This window comes from Tachypleus tridentatus, chromosome 7 (assembly GCF_004210375.1).
Source record: "Tachypleus tridentatus isolate NWPU-2018 chromosome 7, ASM421037v1, whole genome shotgun sequence".
In the NCBI taxonomy this organism is placed as follows: Eukaryota; Metazoa; Arthropoda; class Merostomata; order Xiphosura; family Limulidae; genus Tachypleus; species Tachypleus tridentatus.
Genome location: NC_134831.1, coordinates 190,514,604 through 190,533,468, shown reverse-complemented (window position 1 = coordinate 190,533,468; position 18,865 = coordinate 190,514,604). Strand labels below are relative to the sequence as shown.

At 30.4% G+C, this 18,865-nt stretch overlaps 1 protein-coding gene across 11 annotated transcripts in view; it reads left to right on the top strand.

Moving 5' to 3' along the window:
• The window catches only part of LOC143257540 (palmitoyltransferase ZDHHC14-like), an 84,332-nt gene that overhangs the window by 31,443 nt on the left and 34,024 nt on the right, over positions 1-18,865 (top strand). For 10 of the 11 annotated variants that reach the window (XR_013031916.1, XM_076516360.1, XM_076516354.1 and 7 more), the window contains exons 5-9: positions 2,088-2,136; positions 2,741-2,843; positions 3,685-3,794; positions 4,178-4,265; positions 6,445-6,589. Coding sequence is in view for 10 of the 11 variants with exons in the window: in XM_076516360.1 (XP_076372475.1) it covers positions 2,088-2,136; positions 2,741-2,843; positions 3,685-3,794; positions 4,178-4,265; positions 6,445-6,589 (495 nt within the window). In the remaining variant the exon portion in view is untranslated. Of the gene's footprint in view, positions 1-2,087; positions 2,137-2,740; positions 2,844-3,684; positions 3,795-4,177; positions 4,266-6,444; positions 6,590-6,783; positions 7,120-18,865 lie in introns of those variants that run through there. The other variant, XM_076516358.1, reaches the window with a different exon arrangement.

Sequence of the window (18,865 nt, the reverse complement as noted above, 5' to 3'; positions counted from 1 at the left end):
TTGACCAACCTCATATTCATTATAAATAATTAGGAAATAAATTATACTTCTTTCATGCTAGATTGACTGTATTATAACACAGAAATACATATGTTTAGTCTAAGTAGCCTTAGTCTTATAACACTATATATGTACATATATATTTATTATTAAATTGACCTTCCAGTCATGTGTAGTAAACATTATGTAGCTTACATTGACGTGGTGCACGTGCACTCATGTTACATATCCAGTAATATAAATCTGACCTTTAATTTTGCCTCTCTTGTAGTGGACTAGTATTTTGTAATATAGTCATATTTCGATTAACATGTATTTATATAGATTATTATTATTATTCACAAATAAATTGTTAAACTTATTTCTTAAAATGTAGAACAATAAATTAAAAAGTAAAGCAAACAATTATCTCTTCTTGTTACAACCTTTATACTCTTGCTGCTTGGTGTAGGTCACTAAGCCTTTTAAAATTTCACATGGGGGAGTATCAAAAAATGTTTTTAGGTCATATATATAAATATACATTTGAATAACTAAAAAAATCATACATAACTACACTCATACCATAAAATTCCACTATATTTATTTAGCTTAGTAACTACAATTTATTTAGATTTTAAAAAATATGAAACTTTGAGCAGACTAAAGATAATGCTTACTTCATTGAAATCTCAGATTGAAAGAATGCTGTAACATTTTCAAAGATTCAAATGGTAAGAAAAACTACTCTGGGGACATTTTAAGCTGTTGGTTAGTTATTTGTATGTCAAATATTGAAGTAAGTGTATATAAGGGACCTTTCAAAATATGGAAAGAGTTGAATGGGTCCACCATAAATGCTTCACTACATAAGCCATATCTCAGAAAAATAAAAAGATATGAGGTTCTAATTTTATATACTAGCTTGATAATATTAGTAATTTGAGTTCCTAATCTGTATGGAACTAGTGACTTAGTATTTTGATATCACAAACATCTAATCTATGCATTCAACATATCGTATGACTCACTAAATTTTATTTTTAAATGTGTTCTTTTGATATTTACTTTAAAATTAGGAAACTAACTTGTATCTAATATTAAAGTTTAAATTCTAATCTACAATTTGATTCCAAGCTTATTGATGTAAATTCATAAAATAGTAGCTCAATAAAATTTTGAATGCAAGTCAACAAGTGTGATGACATGGCTTTTGAAAGTTCAGTGACATAAAAATAATAGTTATATATAATTGTATGATGTTATGAGTTTTAAGCTACTTAGACTACATCTTTGTAGTTCCATGTTATGATTTCTAGTCATTCTTGAACAAGGCATATGGCCAGTGGTTAGGCTCCAGGTTCAAATCCCCCATCCCACCAAACATTCTCTCCTTGATGTTGAGAAACCCTCTTGAAGTAAAAATGTATCTCAAAACAGTTGGTATGGGCATTAATACTTTTACTCTCGTCCCTAAGACACATGTCCAGCAATGGTTAGTGGCAAACACTCTCTTTATTAACCTATAGATGACCTAGGAAGGTTGAAACGTTGTTCTTTGCTTTATTAGTAAAAGTGTTAATATCCATACCAGCCATTCTGAGATACATTCTATCCCTTTCAGCTGTGTGAGCATTATAATGTGACAATCAATCCAATTATTCATTGGTGAAGGAGTAGCCCAAGAGTTGATAGTGGGCAGTGATGATTAGCTACCTTCCCTTTAGTCTTTACTGCTAACTTAGGGATAGGTAGCAAAGATAGCCCTCGTGTAGCTTTCTGTGAAATTAAAAAGAAACCAAACTATCCTAGAAGGAGAAAAATGTAATTTTTACCAAAAATATGGAATATCATTTGTATTTTTTTCTTAAAAAGTGATATTTTAAATGTGTTATCAATTGTTTTAAGAATCACCTGACAACCTGTACCATAACCATCATAATTTCTGTGTTTTACTAGTGTTATATGCATAAGATGTGTATGAAAGGAATGATAGTTATGCATGCCATGAAATGTTATTTTGAAAAATAACTACAAGTACAAAGCCATTTAGATTATAATTCAGTTTTGTTTCATAACACTTGTGTTTTTTCTTATTTCTTTTATAGTTTCCAGGAAAACAAACTTTCTTGAAGCTGTTAAAGAATCACCAGCAAGATATCCTTATAGAATGTGTACTTCATTGCAGCGTGTCGTACCTTTTCTTATTTTATAATTAATGAAATGATGTGTAAGATATTACTATATGGTAGCTGTATATAAGGTATGAGTTTGCAAAAGCCTGCATGGAAACTGAGTTAATTTTTGTTGCTTGTTTGGCATTCATCATAAATTTTGAGTCTTTAAAGGAGGTCAAGTAACATTTGACAGAAATTCTAATAATTTTGTTTACTGAAAACAACAACATATTTTATCCAGAAAAATTTCATGCCAATGTTTATTCATGTTTGTGTTGAAAATCTTTTTATGTGTTGAGGAAACAATACAATTTTTGCACAATTACTTTTGACTGTTAAGTTATAATAACTTGTTGAATACAGTTATTATTTCTCTATTTTTGTTAAGAATTGTATGACTTTTTTTGTTACGGACCAACAGTAATGTGTAGCCAGTTAACAAGACATTTGGTTTTATAATACAGCATTTCCTGTTTTTTGTTTTATAGTTTACATGTTTGGTTTATTAAAGATTTTTTAAATGTTATTTGTGGTGTATGTATTTATATAAATATGCCTGAAGTTTTTTTCTTTAACATTCCCACTGTTGTGGAAGGTGTGGTATGTTTTTTTTCAGTTTGGTCAATCCTAGGTCTAGCAGGATTTCACACATACTTGACTACTTCAAACCAGACAACGAATGAAGATGTAAGTACCATTATTAATAATATTGTCATTGTTAAGACAAACCCAATATAATTTATCCCAGTAAATAAATATTTGGCTGCCTCTAGCCAGATAAGAAACACACTGGAAGTGATTACTGTTATAACAGCAAGAAGTAAAGGAACATGATAATTACTTTTATTGCCCATGTAAGACAAATAACATAGTGTTGAGTATCCTTATCACTGATACAATAGAAAAGTTACAAGTGTTTTTCTTCATGCTGCTAAAGTGGTATAACAGTCAACATTTACAATCTAATTAAAAATACTTTTACCACTAATACAAATCAAGAAAGAAACAGAATTGTAAATATTCTTATTTTTTGTTTTTTTAAATCAAATATATATAATAACTTAGTTTCTGTACCATATGTAAATTTCTGAAAAACCAAAGTTGAGAACCAGCAACACAAATATTGTGATAAAGAACACTACAAAATTAGTAAAATGTCCCATATTTTTAATGCATTCATTGTCAGAAACAGTTGTTTGAATATTTATTTTCTACTAATGTAAAAATTTCCACCCTTCTTTTTACACTTTAAGTTATATGTCACCATGTGCTGTTTCTACTTATTTTTAGATAACAGAAGGATTTATTTGTGACATACTAACATCTTTGATGATAGATCTGTTGTTTAAATATTTGCCATACAGAAGGATTGTTATGTCATTTCTGGCTGACAGTTTTGTACGAAAAATTGATGAAACTGTTATTACAACTGAATTGGAGAATCATTTGAACCTCATCATATCTTTACTTTTAATTCACTATAATAAGAAGTGTCTGTTTGAGATATAAATTTGTTTTATTTATATAGATTAAAGGTTCCTTCTCCAGTCGAAGAGGACGGGAAGTTTTTAATCCATATAGTCAAGGGTCTTTTATTAGCAACTGTGTTGCAGTATTATGTGTGGCATCTCCTCCTAGGTATGAAATAGAACACTTTATGAAACAGATGACAGTTACATATTACTTGTAGTGTTCATTACTTTGATAGATGCCATACTGCAATTGTAATTACAGTTATTGAATTTAGAACATTAAAGAATATATTCTACAGAACTGTATAGAATTACAGACTTGGATGTTTATTGCAACACTTGTGAACTTTTTTTTTAAGTGTAAGTTATGTGAGAAATACCGTTATTTGTGAATAAATGACAAGATTATTGTTAAGTATATTGCAATAGTTACAACCCTATATATTAAAATAGTTAGAAACTATTTTGTGTGTAAGCTGTTTTAAATCTAAGAATCTTCATTAAAAATAATGTGGTTTCCAAATTTTTTAACTCACACTTATTTACCAGTGTAATAGACAGAAGAGGATATATGGTTCCTGAAGGAAGTATTTCAGGCCCAGGGAATTACGGAGCAGTGAAAATGGGTCACCTCAAGGTTTGTTGAATGTTAAGGGTGCATTTTTTATCTATTTGTTGTGTGAAAGGTTACTTGTTATTTTTCAGTTACTTCCACCAGCTCTAGTTTACCTTGTTTACTGTAATATTAGGTATGTTTTGTAATTGATTCTATTTAGTATAATTTTAAAACTGCCTAATTTTTTGTTTCATATCCTTGCACAATTATTTTTGCCTTTTGCAGAGCTGAATGTTTATTTTATACATTACTCATGTTTATTTATTTATAGTTATCCTAAGACTATAAAATAAGTATGACTAAGTATTCAATACAAAGTGCAATAGAGCTGTCATTTAAGAAGTACTATTATAAGTTTTAGAATACAGTGACTGAAGAGGTCTTTGTTATTGTTGTATTTAGGAATGTCATATATATAAAATTAAGTTTTTACTGAGTCATGGCATAACTTATATGTACAAGGTAACTATTAAATATTCAGACGAGTCAGTTCAGTGCATCTTTTGTAAGGTTTGTACTTTTGTATTATATAAGTAAATCTACTGGATTAAATAATTTGAATAAACTTTCTACAAAATATGTAACTTCTGCAAATAAATGAATATGAAGCTTTGAAAGTGTAATAAAATTTCATGATGTACGTTTTCAAGAAACGAGTAAAAAATTCATACCTTTATTTATTCATTTTACATTTTTTTTTACATTATATTTCCTTCAAAAGTTTTGTTTCATTAAACTGTAAATTTTATGTTTGTTTTGATTTTAAAAAATCCACATAGTTTCACCATGTTTACTGTAAGTTGTGTACAAAAAACAACTTTTTTCCTCATACAAAACTGAAAGGAAGCTATCCTTTTATGAACAGTTTATAAGAATATTTCTGTTAATATTTTGATCAATCTTACACCTCTTTGTATTCATTTATATATATTTAATTTTTTTTTGTGATATTTTGGCTCTAATGTGAACACTGTCTAATACATCAGCCTTGTCTGCAAAACAAAACTTGACCACAATCAGGTGAAAAATGAATTAACTAAGCCTAGTTCATTTCATTCCATGAAGGACATTTCCTGTCAAAATTCAATATCATAATTTAAATGATAAAGGAAGTTTTAAAAAAGTTCAGGATAGTGACCATAGACCTGAAGATGATCTAAGAAGGTTGGAATGTACTTTATTTTAATGAAAGTTTTAATTCCCATACCAGCTGTCTTGAGAATACATTTTTGCTTCAAGTGAGTATCTTGTCATCATGAATCATGCATAGCAGAAATTGTTCACAGATATCTTTAGGCAACATATATAGTTAATCTTTTATCATTTTATTCTGATCCCTACACAAATCTTTCCTGAACTACAAAGTGTATCAGCTTTTACAGCTTCAAGTAATGGTAAACAAAAGAGCTTTCTTGATGTGTTTAGGTGAGTTTCCTTAACTTCTTGAAGCTGAGATAGAGAGAATTACGTAACAGCCTATTGTAATTTTCCTCGTAGAAGGTTATGAATGCCATATTGTTCTTAGAAGAAGAAAATAAACTGCCATTCACAAACACTGATTATTTTATTTAACTCTCACTGACATTGAACCAAAATCAAAATTTGAAATTTTTTGGAATTTCTAAGTATGAAGTGAATAAAAATTTTATTGGATAAATTTAAATTCTGAAGTTTTTGCTCTGATTTCCTAATGTGTGAAGAAACTTACAAGTTAAATGTCTGTAATTTAAGTTATAGAATTTTTTTTATCACTGTTACTGTGCATATAACAAACTAGAACTATAAAGGAGTTCTTCCCTAGTGTCATGTGTTCAAGTTGAACTATTTGGGTGAAATCCATTTTGAAGAGCATGGTTTTGTTAACACAAGTTTGACTGCTTTGTAACATTCATTAGATGATCAGAAAGTGATTGCTACATATAATTTACTTAGCCTACATGTTTAAAACTTCAATATTAAGTAAAAATATTGTGAATGGTGTCTTACATTTATTGCTTATTCATTAGAACTTTAACAAGCAAAATCCCTAAATAACTTGTTTGCAATTCTACAACTTACAGATTATATTAGAAGATAAGTGTCTTAAGTTTTAGGTAACTAGTTGAACCTAGTGTTAAGTATTTTTAATTCAAATTTATTAAAACATGTTAATTTGTGCTTGAACGTTTTCAGTTTTGTAGAATTAATATTGTGTTTGTAGAATGGAACTCCAGGTGCTACAACTACTTTAACTAGCCAGTTAAATACTCCTCAAGGTTATCCAAATCCTCTTTCATTTACACAATCTACTAATGGCAGTTTACGTGGTATTCGGGATGGAACGTATCAAAATATTGGCTCACCAGGTAAGACTCAGCTCTATTGTTTTAGTCATTTTTTATTTATTTTTTATTTCAGTATCTTCATATTAAACTTTCAGATAATCTAGTAATTACTTCAGTGAAAATTGTAAATACCATATTGTAGTTTCTCATTATATGGATTTGTACTAAATATGTGTTGTAACAATTTCTCTTTTCTTTGTAATGATACTTAACAGAAGGAATGCAGTGTCAGGTTCAGTACTGTGTGAATATATCCAGTTGAGTGACACATAATAAGCATTTGTTTGAAGAAACATTGCAGGGTTAGGTGTATGTTTTTTATATGGATTGCTCAAATCCATCTTACATTCTTCAAAACTTGTTAGAAGGAGTAATGCAGTGTTGAAGGTGTAAACTGTGGATATGTAATATGCAGTTCATTTTTTAGTATTAAACTAGTTAGAAAATATAGAGTTTGATGAGTACTTTGTTTGTTTGTATGGTGTGAATTACATTGATAAATGGTATAAATCTTATTATGAGAAAGAATAAACATTCAGTCCTTTACTGTGTGTGTGGGTGTGGTGTTCAGTTCTTAGATATATAGTATGGACCTCAATAGAAGAAGAAATTGCAGAGTTAAGCTCAGCTTTGTGTACATGTGTTAGGAACGTGTTACTATGAAAATTAGACACTTTTAAATATATTGCCAATAATCAGTGATTGTTTTCAACTCTTAGTATATGAGCTTGATTATTTAGACCAATCTTGTAACAACTGTCTTCAGTATTTTTTTAACTAAAGACTTTATGAATTTATAAAGTCTTTGGTTAAATCAGTCTGTGTGCAAGGTGATTTTCATACTTAAATTGAAAATATTTATTTTCATCTGACAGTTTCATATTTTATTTCCGTGACTACTAGAATGTTTTAAAGAAATACTTAAAAGTTTTGTTAGTGAAACTGTATATTTTATCTGTTATTTTCTCTACCCTAACACTAACTGTAGCAAAATTAATAATGGAGGGTGATATGATTAGTTTAAAAATACAAAATAAATTTAAATAACAGTTTTCTGTTTTGTGTGTGTGTGTGTGTAGAGTAACTGTATCTTGTAATTAACAGTTACCCCTTGGTGTGGATTCCTGTACATGGCAAGGAGACCTCCCAGGGAAGGTTCTGTTCTTTCAGTTTACCTCCTCTAGGATCTAAACATCCACCCACGTGTTTGCCATGCATGGTGACCCCTGAAGGGGAAGAGAGGATACTGGTGGTTGAGGGGTCCAACCCTAACTCACCACTTTGGCCTTGAATTCGTGTAGATGGGTGGCTTTGGGCTGGTCCACTTGGGCTAGGGTCAACCGAGTACCAGTGTTGAATGTTTTCAGCAGGCATTATGAACATTGTATCTGATGCTGGTGTTTGGCTATAGTGCTCATGAAACCATGGTGTTGCTGTAGTGTCCTTGTTTGGCATTGTAGTGCATCCCCTCATAGGACTCCATGATGGATGGGGTCAGTGGGCATTGAAATGTTCTTTTTTTATTAAGAATCTTCCAAATAAAAACTTAAATAAAATAGTGAATAAACAGTCCATAGGTAAATGACCACGTATTGAACATTCTTAGCAGCAGTCTTCAACATCTGTAACACCTGTACCTCATTTTCTTATAATACATTCTCTTTCAGGTAAACCTTTAAGGCAAATGTCTCCCTTTTTTTATTTCGAAGGGATGAGAGGGACTTGCTGGCTCTCCAAAGTCAGTCAAAAAGCTTTGCTCTGGTGACATATTGGTTGAAACATCCACATCTAAACACAGTGAACTCCTCTTGCATTCAAAGGCAATTGGGGATATACCTATTGAGATTACGCCTCGTACTGCGTTGAATTCGTCACGAGGGGTTATTGTTGAGAGGGATTTGAAGGATCATCTCTTAGTCGGATATTCTTGCTGGTTTCTCTACCTAAGGAGTTTTTGCAGTGATGAGTATCTCCATTCGCAAAGATGGAATTATGATGCTGAGCAATGTCCTCATTCTGACATTTACATCACCATGTCCACATTCCATCATCAAGGCAGGTTATCTTAACAGCAAGGTATGACCATACATTCCAAACCTTCTCAAATGTTTCCAGTGACAGCTGTTTGATCACTCAAAGACATTGTTGTGGTTCCTTGACATGTGCTTGTTGCAGTGGTAGGGACCATGATGCTTATAAGTGTGAAACAGACCCTCATTGCATTAACTGCAATGGTTCTCACTTGTCCTAATTTCGTTCTTGCCCTAATTGGTTGGAATAAAAATAGGTGCAGCATTTGAAAATGATTTAAAACATTATTTACCTTGAGATTCGAAAGTTTCTGTCCACCACTTCATCTTGGACGTATGTTGCTGCACTTTGTCCCACTACTACAGTGCGAGTGCAGATGGATCTCTGTGCCTCCAAAAGAATTGTTCTCAAATCAATTGAAAAGTCTTTTGACCTCCATGGTTAAAAAGGTTGATGAATCAACTTCAACAGCCATCTCTGTCCCTTCTATACATTCCAGCAAACCCCAAGATCCACTTCTTTTGGTTCTGGGTACAGTCATTTCAAGGGTACATCTTCTTTTCCCACCCCAAGATATAAAATATCATTTGTTCATGTCCTCAGTCACTAGAATCCTCTTCCAAGAGCAAAGACCTGCCCAATCGACTCAGGACAGGAACCATGGAGGTCAATAGACCTCCCTCACATAAAGGCAATAAAGAAAAAAGACATGATCATAAACAGAAAAGCTCTCCAACCATTTCACCAACTGGCCATCTTGATGCAATGGAACTGTGGAGGTATGCGTTGTAATCTGGGTGATGTCAAAACACTGATTGCTTCCTTCCATCCTGTATGTCTTTCCTCACAGGAAACATTTCTGAAACCTGCCAGTACAGTCATCTTTTGGCAGTTTTCTTTGTACAGAAATGACAGGCTGTGTGATGGAGGGGTGGCACTGTTAGTTGATCAGCATATGCCCACCCTGTTTTTGCCACTCGACACACCCTTGGAGGCTGTAGCCATTCGTGTTTCCTTGGGTCGTACCATTGCTGTTTGTTCTCTCTACCTGTTGCCTGGAGAGACCTGTGATCAATCAGACCTTGATGCTCTCATTGAATAGTTGCCATCTCCCTCTTTAATCCCAGGGGACTTTAATGGACATCATCCCCTCTGGGGAAGTGCTGATATTGATAGGCGGGGTCGCTTTATAGAGCGTATGCTCTCTGATCACAACCTTTCTCTTTTCAATACTGGTTCTTCTACTTATTTCTATGCATCTAGTCAGTCCTTTACTGCTATTGATCTCTCAATTTGCTCCCCTTCATAATCTTCCCATTTTTCATGGAGGGTTGGCAATAACCCACGAGGCAGTGATCATTTCCTATAATCTTGAGAGAGACTGGCTGTGATCAATGCCATCTGACCCACATGCCTGCTTACCGTAACTGGGGAGAAAACAATTTCGTAATTCCTAACTAATTTGTTTGGAATTAGTAAGTTGTTTTCTCCTATGCATCTCTACACAAATCTTACAATTTTTTTATCCAAAGCTGTCACTAGAGGAGAATTATTGGTTTGTGTTGATTAAATTTAATGTTCCAAAAAGTAATGGAAGTTTTTTAACCTGTGTATAACTTATGTAGAAAGCTGTATAAAGTTTCTAATCTTTGAGACATTCTATTCTACTGATTCTCATATAATTTGTGTTTGCCAATGCATATTCAAAAACTACATTAATTTTAATCTGAAAATCTAAATTTGTGATACTCAGTAAGGCTTAGGGATATTCATCTAAGATTTTTACTCCAGTACAAATAAAATCAATATGCAGTGAATAGTATAAATTCTTGGTTTGTGTTTTCTGTAATTTATTTTTAATTTATTGTAATATAATTTTTCTCAAAGTGTACAGTTTATAAACTTTTGAGCATTGCTTAACAAAACTTCAGTGAAATAAAATGCATAAATTTTCACTATTTTAAGCAAGGTGTGTAATAGTTAATGTGCTCACAGTTTGAGTTCTTACTTTTTATGTGAGGTAACTGTTATAGTGGGCACAGAGTGCATCAGTAAAAATGTAAAAGTAAACAGATGTGAAAAGGTTTTAATGTATGGAATTTAGAATTTTCTAAATAATACTGTAGCCAGTGCAGAGGAAAAAATGACTTTTGTTGTATTTCATATTTTTCATTTCACCCATGATTTCTTTACAGTTAATAAATAAATAATTGCCAAAATAAAGGATGAAATACAAATTTTGCTGAAGAACAAACAAACTTGTATTTATTTAGGAGGTTCTAAAGGTTATAAATGAAACTTCAAACTAAGACTAAAAGAAGTATGTATATTCTGAGCATGAAAATCACCTTTCTCTTAGACCAGCTAACAGAGGTTTTAGAAATTTACAGACAACTGACTTTAAATATGCACTAAAAACGTGTCAAACTTTATGAAGCTACATTTTGTAAGTTGAGAGTATGGATAATTTTACAGTGTCAGGGTTGGTCAGATTAACCAACTTTGTTTTTATAGGGTTAATATTGTTCCTCTTAAGTATTACATTAACTAATAACAGTGTTTGTTCAGCTACAGAATTAAAATTGTTTATTAGGTTAAGGAATGAGGCCTAAAATAATGTGTCAGAGATATTGCTGAGTATTATTTGTAGGGATGAAATTATAAATTGGTCATGCTAGGTTTAGGTTAAACCTTTGTCTATGGGAAGGTCAAAATGTGCCATGTTATGAACTTTTATAGTTGTATTCAAAATGTACTTAAACTAATTATTCTCAATGTATTTTAATAAACTTGTCATCAAGAAGTAGTTAATAAAGTAAACTTTGATATTATGCAAGTTTTAAGTTCTTAAATTCAGTAAAGAAATATTTTTTAAAAAAACCTTCAACATTCCCAAGTGATTACATTTGTTCTGTAAGTCTTCCCTCTTACCTAATTTATTTACCACTCCTCTCTGAAATATGGAATTTAATGTAAATTACTCATTATAATGTAGATATTACCAGAGCAAAATCTAAGTTTTAATATCATCAGTCTTGTGTGTTTACAGAAACATAAATTGGAAAATCATATCCACTTGTTATGCCCATCTTGTGCATTCTTTCTTTCACAAATTGCCAATAATTCTTTCTGATATTTTATATTATATCATTCCTAAACAAAGTATTAATATATAACATGATGTATAAAGTTATGTTGATTTCATTTTTGTCCTTTATTCAAAAGATCAAGCAGCATAGTGAATTAATTGAAGCCCCTTTTGTCCCAATGAGAAAACTAATTAAATTCTGATAGTTATAAGAAATTGCTTGTTTTGCACGTGTTATCATTCTGTAGTCTTATTTGCATTATTTAAATGAATAAAAATTATTTAGTGCTGGTGTATGATTATGAAAAAAGTAGGCTTAAATTTCATCAGCAGCAAACAACAATAAAAGAAGTCATAGGTATTTCTTGTTTTTCCTGTATATTCGTAATTAATAGTTATAAAGGTAACTAAAATGTCTAAATTAAAAACTTGTAATTATTTATATTATGCATTGTAATGAAAATATAATATTGATAAATATTTTTCATGAGGTATGCCCACAAGTTGCTTGTGTTACATCATTCAATATCATAACATGAACTACACATTCTCCATGTATTTTACTACTTGTATGACAGGATAACTATTTAGATGTGGTTCAAAGCATAGTAAAGCAGTGAAATTATTATAAACAGATGTTACAAACTTTACATTATTTAGAATAAATAATTTGCGTGCTGTTACAACTTACTGTTATTTTAGAATGAAAAAAGGGGGTAAATTTGGTATATACTGTTTTTTTTTTCTTGCTCTTTATGGTGGTTACAGGTTTTGTCAGATCAGCCAAGTCCATATGGAAAATAACAAATAAAATATAAAGTATACTGAAAAAGTTTAATATTTTTTAGGAGGTTTTAAAAGTTATGCAAATGAATTTGAAAATTACCAGATGAAGTAAAGTACTTTAATCTGAATATAAAAATCACTTTGCATTCAGAACAGTTAATACTGATTCATGTATTCACAGACAACTCTCACATATGAATATTTAATCAATTATGTCTGATTTATTGTGTAATGTTTACTGAAAGTTTGCCAAATTTCTTAAAGACAAACAAAAACTTTTAAAAGTTATACATTGGGAACTGATGATTACTTTGTGGTTACTAGGTCAGTGTCATTGCTTGACCCTGTGTAGAAAGTATTAATATCTAAGGATGAGCAAATTGGTCAATTGGACTTTGGAAGTAAGTTCAGTGGGAAAAGGGTGTTTCTTGGAATGAATTGTTCACATTTAAATATGACAGACTGGCTTGTTTGTAATGACTGTTTATTAACTCACATGTTAGAGTAGCTTTAAACTAGAGTTAGTTCCTATTGAGGGCCAGGATGAACAAAGTACAGAAGCAGTACTAAGAGTAGGTTAAATTATTATTACTTTAATATCAGAAGTATAAGGATTAAAATAGATAACTTTAGAGCAGAGGGTTAGAAAAGGGAGGGTTAATATAATGGGAGTAACTGAAGTTTGTTTAAATGTTGACAATTTTAATATCAACAGTTTCTCTGAAATACAGAGTATTAAGTTATTTAGTAATGATAAGAGTACTAAAGAAAGGGGAGAAGTGGCTTTAAAGGTTAAATATAAACTATATCTTGTTGAAGTTGAGGATATTGTAGTTAGTATCAAGGAGAATGAACCTGTTTTAGTTTCTGTTGGTGGATATAAGGGGAGAAGACTTTTTGTTAGAATTTTTTACATACAACCAGATGAAATTAATGAGATAAATATTTCTTCTGTTAATGGGGTTATAATTGTGGGTGACTTTAATTTTAGGCATATAGACTGGGAAATATTAGAACTAAACCATGAGGGAGATTTGTTTTTTAGAAACAGCTAGTAACGAAACAGACAATTTTCACAAACAAGTTTTGGTAAACATATTTCATTAAAAAAACCTGCTTTTTTGTATACAAAATAATTGTAATCTTTGCTAAAAGTTTACTAAAGTTTGTGAAGATGCATTTGCTGTATCAAAAGTTATAGTGCAAATATTTAACATGTGCAAATGTGCAGATGAACTCGTATATATTATATGGACTTGTAGCGAAAGGTTTAAACATAAGTTTATACTCGGTCTTTTCAGTAAAGCATATATCATCTAACTACCTCTTTCTTCATACTGTGGGGACATTATAATGTGATGGTCAATCCCACTATTTGTTGGTAAAACAGTTGGCAGTGGGTGGTGATGACTAGCTGCCTTCCCTCTAGTCTTACACTGCAAAATTAGGGTTGGCTAGTGCAGGTAGCCATCGTGTAGCTTTGCACAAAATTCAGAACAAAACAAATCTTTGTACTGAAATCACTACCTTAAAGAACAATGTAATAAAAGAATCTCTCCTCTCCATTTTATTCGAGCTCTAACACAAGTTTTTTTGTTGCAGATTTCAGTACCCAAACAAACCATATACTGTTGATAAATACCCATTAAGACTAATTGTTCCTTTTTTTATGGATGCTGTGTTTCATACTAAAGTCACAAATTTTAAGAATAATTAAAATATTTTCTCTCCAAATTCAACTACAAATGATACTTAAACCATCTATTGAAATACAAAATCTATTAAATCTAAAGAATTATTGCTCACCTCTATATCTACCAGGATTGTATGTGGTGGCTGTAATGCCACTTACATTGACAAAACTGTATGCCAATTACATCTGAAAGCCTGTGAACATATGTGGGTATCAAGCAGAACTGATAAAAAAAAAAACAACTGTCAAATCCACCACACCCCACAATTTGCTTACTACTGAGAACATTGACCACTCCATCTTAATTGTGAATTTCAAAAGCATCTCATCTGAATAATCCAGTTTTTTAACTTTTAATTAAAGGAAAGTTTATCCATTGTAAATGAATTTTCAATTTTAAATAATAACACAACTTCACTGCAGATAACTTTGTTCTGAACATTTGTATAATATTGTTTCATTATCCTATTCTTTGTTTATTTGGTTGTCTTTTGATTCTGTATTTTAATTACTTTTTATAAAATATTTAAGTTTATAAATTTTTTCATCTACTAATTTAGCCTTCTCAATATAGCTTGCTGAAGGTGGAATGTGTATATTCCAAAACATTCAAGAATTTAATGTTTGTTACTATACTCACACATGTGAGATGTTTGTTACTACACAACCATTTGTGAGATGTTTGTTATTGCACATACACGTATGAAATGTTTGTTACTGCACACACACACGTCATGTTTATTACTGCCATCATGTTGTTGCTCATTAAACTCCAATTCCTGATGAATGAATTTGTCACTTCTGTGGTAGGATTATTGGTTAAACATGGTTCAAAGGGCAATAAAATAATAAAAGTATAAACAGATGTATACTGTTATGAGCCTTAAATTATTGAGAATAAACAAACTTAGGTTCCTGGTACAATCTGCTGTCATTTTAAACAGAACAAAGGGTAGTTTAGATTTACTTTGTAATTTTTATAGTGGTCACAATTTCAGTCAAGTATACCAAGCTTATAAAGAGATAGAGAAAATAAATAAAATATAAAGTATACTGAGAAAAAGGTTTGATATTTATTTTGGGGGGTTTTAAGAGATTATGCAAATAGAATTTTGGAATCTTCATGTAATGAAAAGTGTCTTTAATATTAACATAAATATTTTGTGATCAGAGCAGTTAAAACTGTATATTTACAGACAAATCATTAGGAAAGGTGATTAATTCAAACATTTGTTGTTTTTTTGTGTGTGCAAAAGACTTGATAATGTTTAACTGAAAGCTTGCCATATTGTCTGAAGATACACTAAAGGTATTAACACTTATAGTATGGAAACTGGTGATTACCTTGAGATTACAAAATCAGTCACATCAACTGATCTTGCATGTAAAGTATTGATACAAATTACAAAGTTATAGGTATTGCTGAGACACAGTCTAAGCTTATAGTTTCCTGTCATTTTGATTTGCGTAGGTACACACATTAAACAGTGAAATCCACACAACTCACCTTCTTATCAACTACTTTCTTTCATGAAATGTCAGTAATTCTCTCTAACATTTGCTTTTATGTTATTTATATCCAATAGAAAGAAAATACTTCAATTTTCTTAATTATATATAATGCTAGCTCATTCTGATCATGGCTTTTGAATTATTTGGCCCACTTATTAAAATTTACTATAGTTCACCTCTGACATGGTAAGGGAATTATTTTAATGCACTTATAGCTACATTAGAAAGCCAGTTGTAATAGTTATAGAACATTGTATTCTTTACAGTTGTTATTATTTTGTGTTCTAAGTGGAATATTTGAAATAAAAAAATAATTGTAATTTCCTGTTACAATCTGCAGTTATTATAGATAGAAAAAAGGATAATGCAGTTTTTTTGTGGTTGCTGTGTCATTCAAATGAATTGAGACATTTAGCATTAGATAATATAACAAATAAAATATAAAGTTGTATGAGAAAAAAAAGGTTTTGTTATTCATTTGGGAGGTTCTAGAGTTCTAGAGTTTATATAAATGAAATACGAAAACCAGAAGATGAAAATAAGATTATTCTTAAATTAAAAGTCATATTGTACTCAAACTTCTTGAATTCTGAATCAGACTAAGTGAAGTGAATTCTTAGTCAGACCAAGTGAAGTGATTTCTTTTTAAAATCTGTAATAAAAATTAATTGAAAGATTTTATTTTTATAATGTTTATTAAAAATGTGAAATTTTGTAAATATACTTTAAGTAAAATAAGAATTATAGAATTTGTAGTAAAAATAAATTCTCAAATAAAGGCTCAGTCCAGTAGACTGACCTATGCACGAATATTGGGTCGTGTGATTTGAAACTGTACATATTATAACTATGAATGTATTCAACAAAATTTATCAAGCTTTTAGTAAACAGTAAAAGTCTGTTCTACACAAAAAAGACAGTTGTTTATTTTAATAGAGTATTTTCACTAAACGTTTGTCTGTGAATTTATAGAGTTAATCTGATTGCAACATGGTTTTTATGTTAAGAATAAAGATGCTTCCTTTCATCTTACAATTTTTCTAATTGATTTGCTTAATCTCTAGAACATCCTAAATATGTATTGAATGTTTTTTAAGTAAAGGTTTATTTTATCTGTTATTTTCTCTGTCCTAACATTAACTGTAGATAAAACATCAATGTACGGTAAAATAAAATATTGAAAACAGTGAAATGAAATAAACAATACCTGTTTTGTGTGTGTTCATATTTGATTTTGAGATGTTGATTTTTTTATACATATTCAATTTCAACTGCTTCTTTTTTCACATACAGTGTATTTGTTTTATTCTAGTTTTACTTTCTGTTTTTTTACAATGTACAGTTTGTTCATTTCTGATGCACTTAATGCATGAAATTCTGCATTTAGGAACATGTGTAGTTAGGCCTAACATTTCTTTAAGTTTGTTATAGAAAAAAATATTAATGTATATTTCATATTTTCAATTCAGAACATAAATAACATGTAGATCACAAAAGTAAAACATCCAAATATAACTAGAATTTATCTGGAGTTTTAGCTAAGATATATATATAGTTTAAAAAATTCTGTTAATGCTATGAGTATGAACTTTGCTTTTGCACATGTATCAGTCAATTCTTCTGGACTAAGAGTTGCAAGCTTGAAATAGAAAATAAGCTCTTTCTGTTGGTTATAAATATGTACATTAAATAAAAATGTGGTTTTGAAAACTATTTTGAAAGTTAAGGATAAGTGGGCAGTGCTGCTGTCATTGGTTGGAAGGATTTATTGATATTTCAGAAAATGGAGAAATTATGATATTGAAAGTGTACATATGGCCGTGTCTTTAATCATAGAATATGTTTACATTACTTAAATAGGGTTGATACTATACCATTGAAATCATATGGACTTATAGGGCAGAATTGAGATTACTCATGTCACATCACAACAAAAATGAATATTGAGAATTTTTGTCATATTTTGTTTTAAAGTTAAGAAATTATAACTTGCAGAAAATAAAATTTGAAATATAAATACTGCATTCTAATGCTAATTATACTAAAATTAATAAAGTTGTTTAGTTAAAGATTGAGTGCAATTATGGAAAATTTTATGGCATGTGCACTTTGCTCCAAGGTTGGTCAAAATGGCAAAAAAAAACAATTTAAAGTATGTTGGTGATATGATTATTGTTTTGATCAACTGTGAGTGATAGAAAATGTCTTTATAGTTTTATTATCCTTATGTTATCTGTGGTGATGTGGAACTTTACTGTAATGATAGGGTAAGTGAATGACTAGAAAGTGTGAATGCATTGAACCAACATTACTTGTTATCTCAGTAAACAGAAAATTTGTTCCAGGCAATATATTGTGTTGTAGAGGACTGCAAGTTTGGAATTAAATGCATTCTATTAAGTCAGTCAGTGTACAGTATTCAGTATGGAATATTTTAAATGGAAAAATCTCAGGATCTGTAAAATATGATGGGTAGGATTAGGTTATTAGTACAGCTAATGGGTAATTCTCTGGGGGATATTTGTAACTTTGAACTTAGAAAGGTAAATTTCTTGAAACTTCATATCCAAGTTTAATAGTTTATGCTTGCTGTGTGATATCTGAAAAGTTACAAAAAATGTGTTGTTCATTTTATAATTTATCAGCTTTTTTCGTATGAAAAAAATGTTTGTTTAATACTGGTTTGTGTCTTAATTAGTCAGTGTCACATTCTTCAAACCCCCACTTTTTTTAAGATTCTATGCTGGCATGTATCATTTTTTACTACTTAGGTCATAAAATATGAGTAAGTTTTTGTTATTAGTTTATATTTAGGTTGCAACTTTGATAGTTATTAAACACATTCTTGTACAGAAATATGAGGCAAAATTTTCACATTATAATTTTGTTTGTTATTGAATTTGATTTTGTCATTTTGTCCAAAACTACATTTATTTTACAGTGTCCTTTCTTCTTCCAGTTGTTTCCAGTTGCAAGTTTTTGTGGTAGTCTTTCTTGTGTTTGTACCATTCTAGTGTGAACATTTTTATTTTACTTTGAAAAGCACAGGCACTGATTGCTGTCTGTTATGTTTACTCTGCCTTTTAAATTTTATTTTTACATATTTTGTTTTAATAAGTTTGAGTTGTATAATATCTGTATTTAAAAGGTATTGAAGTTTTATTTCCTTTAGGTTATCCTTATCAGA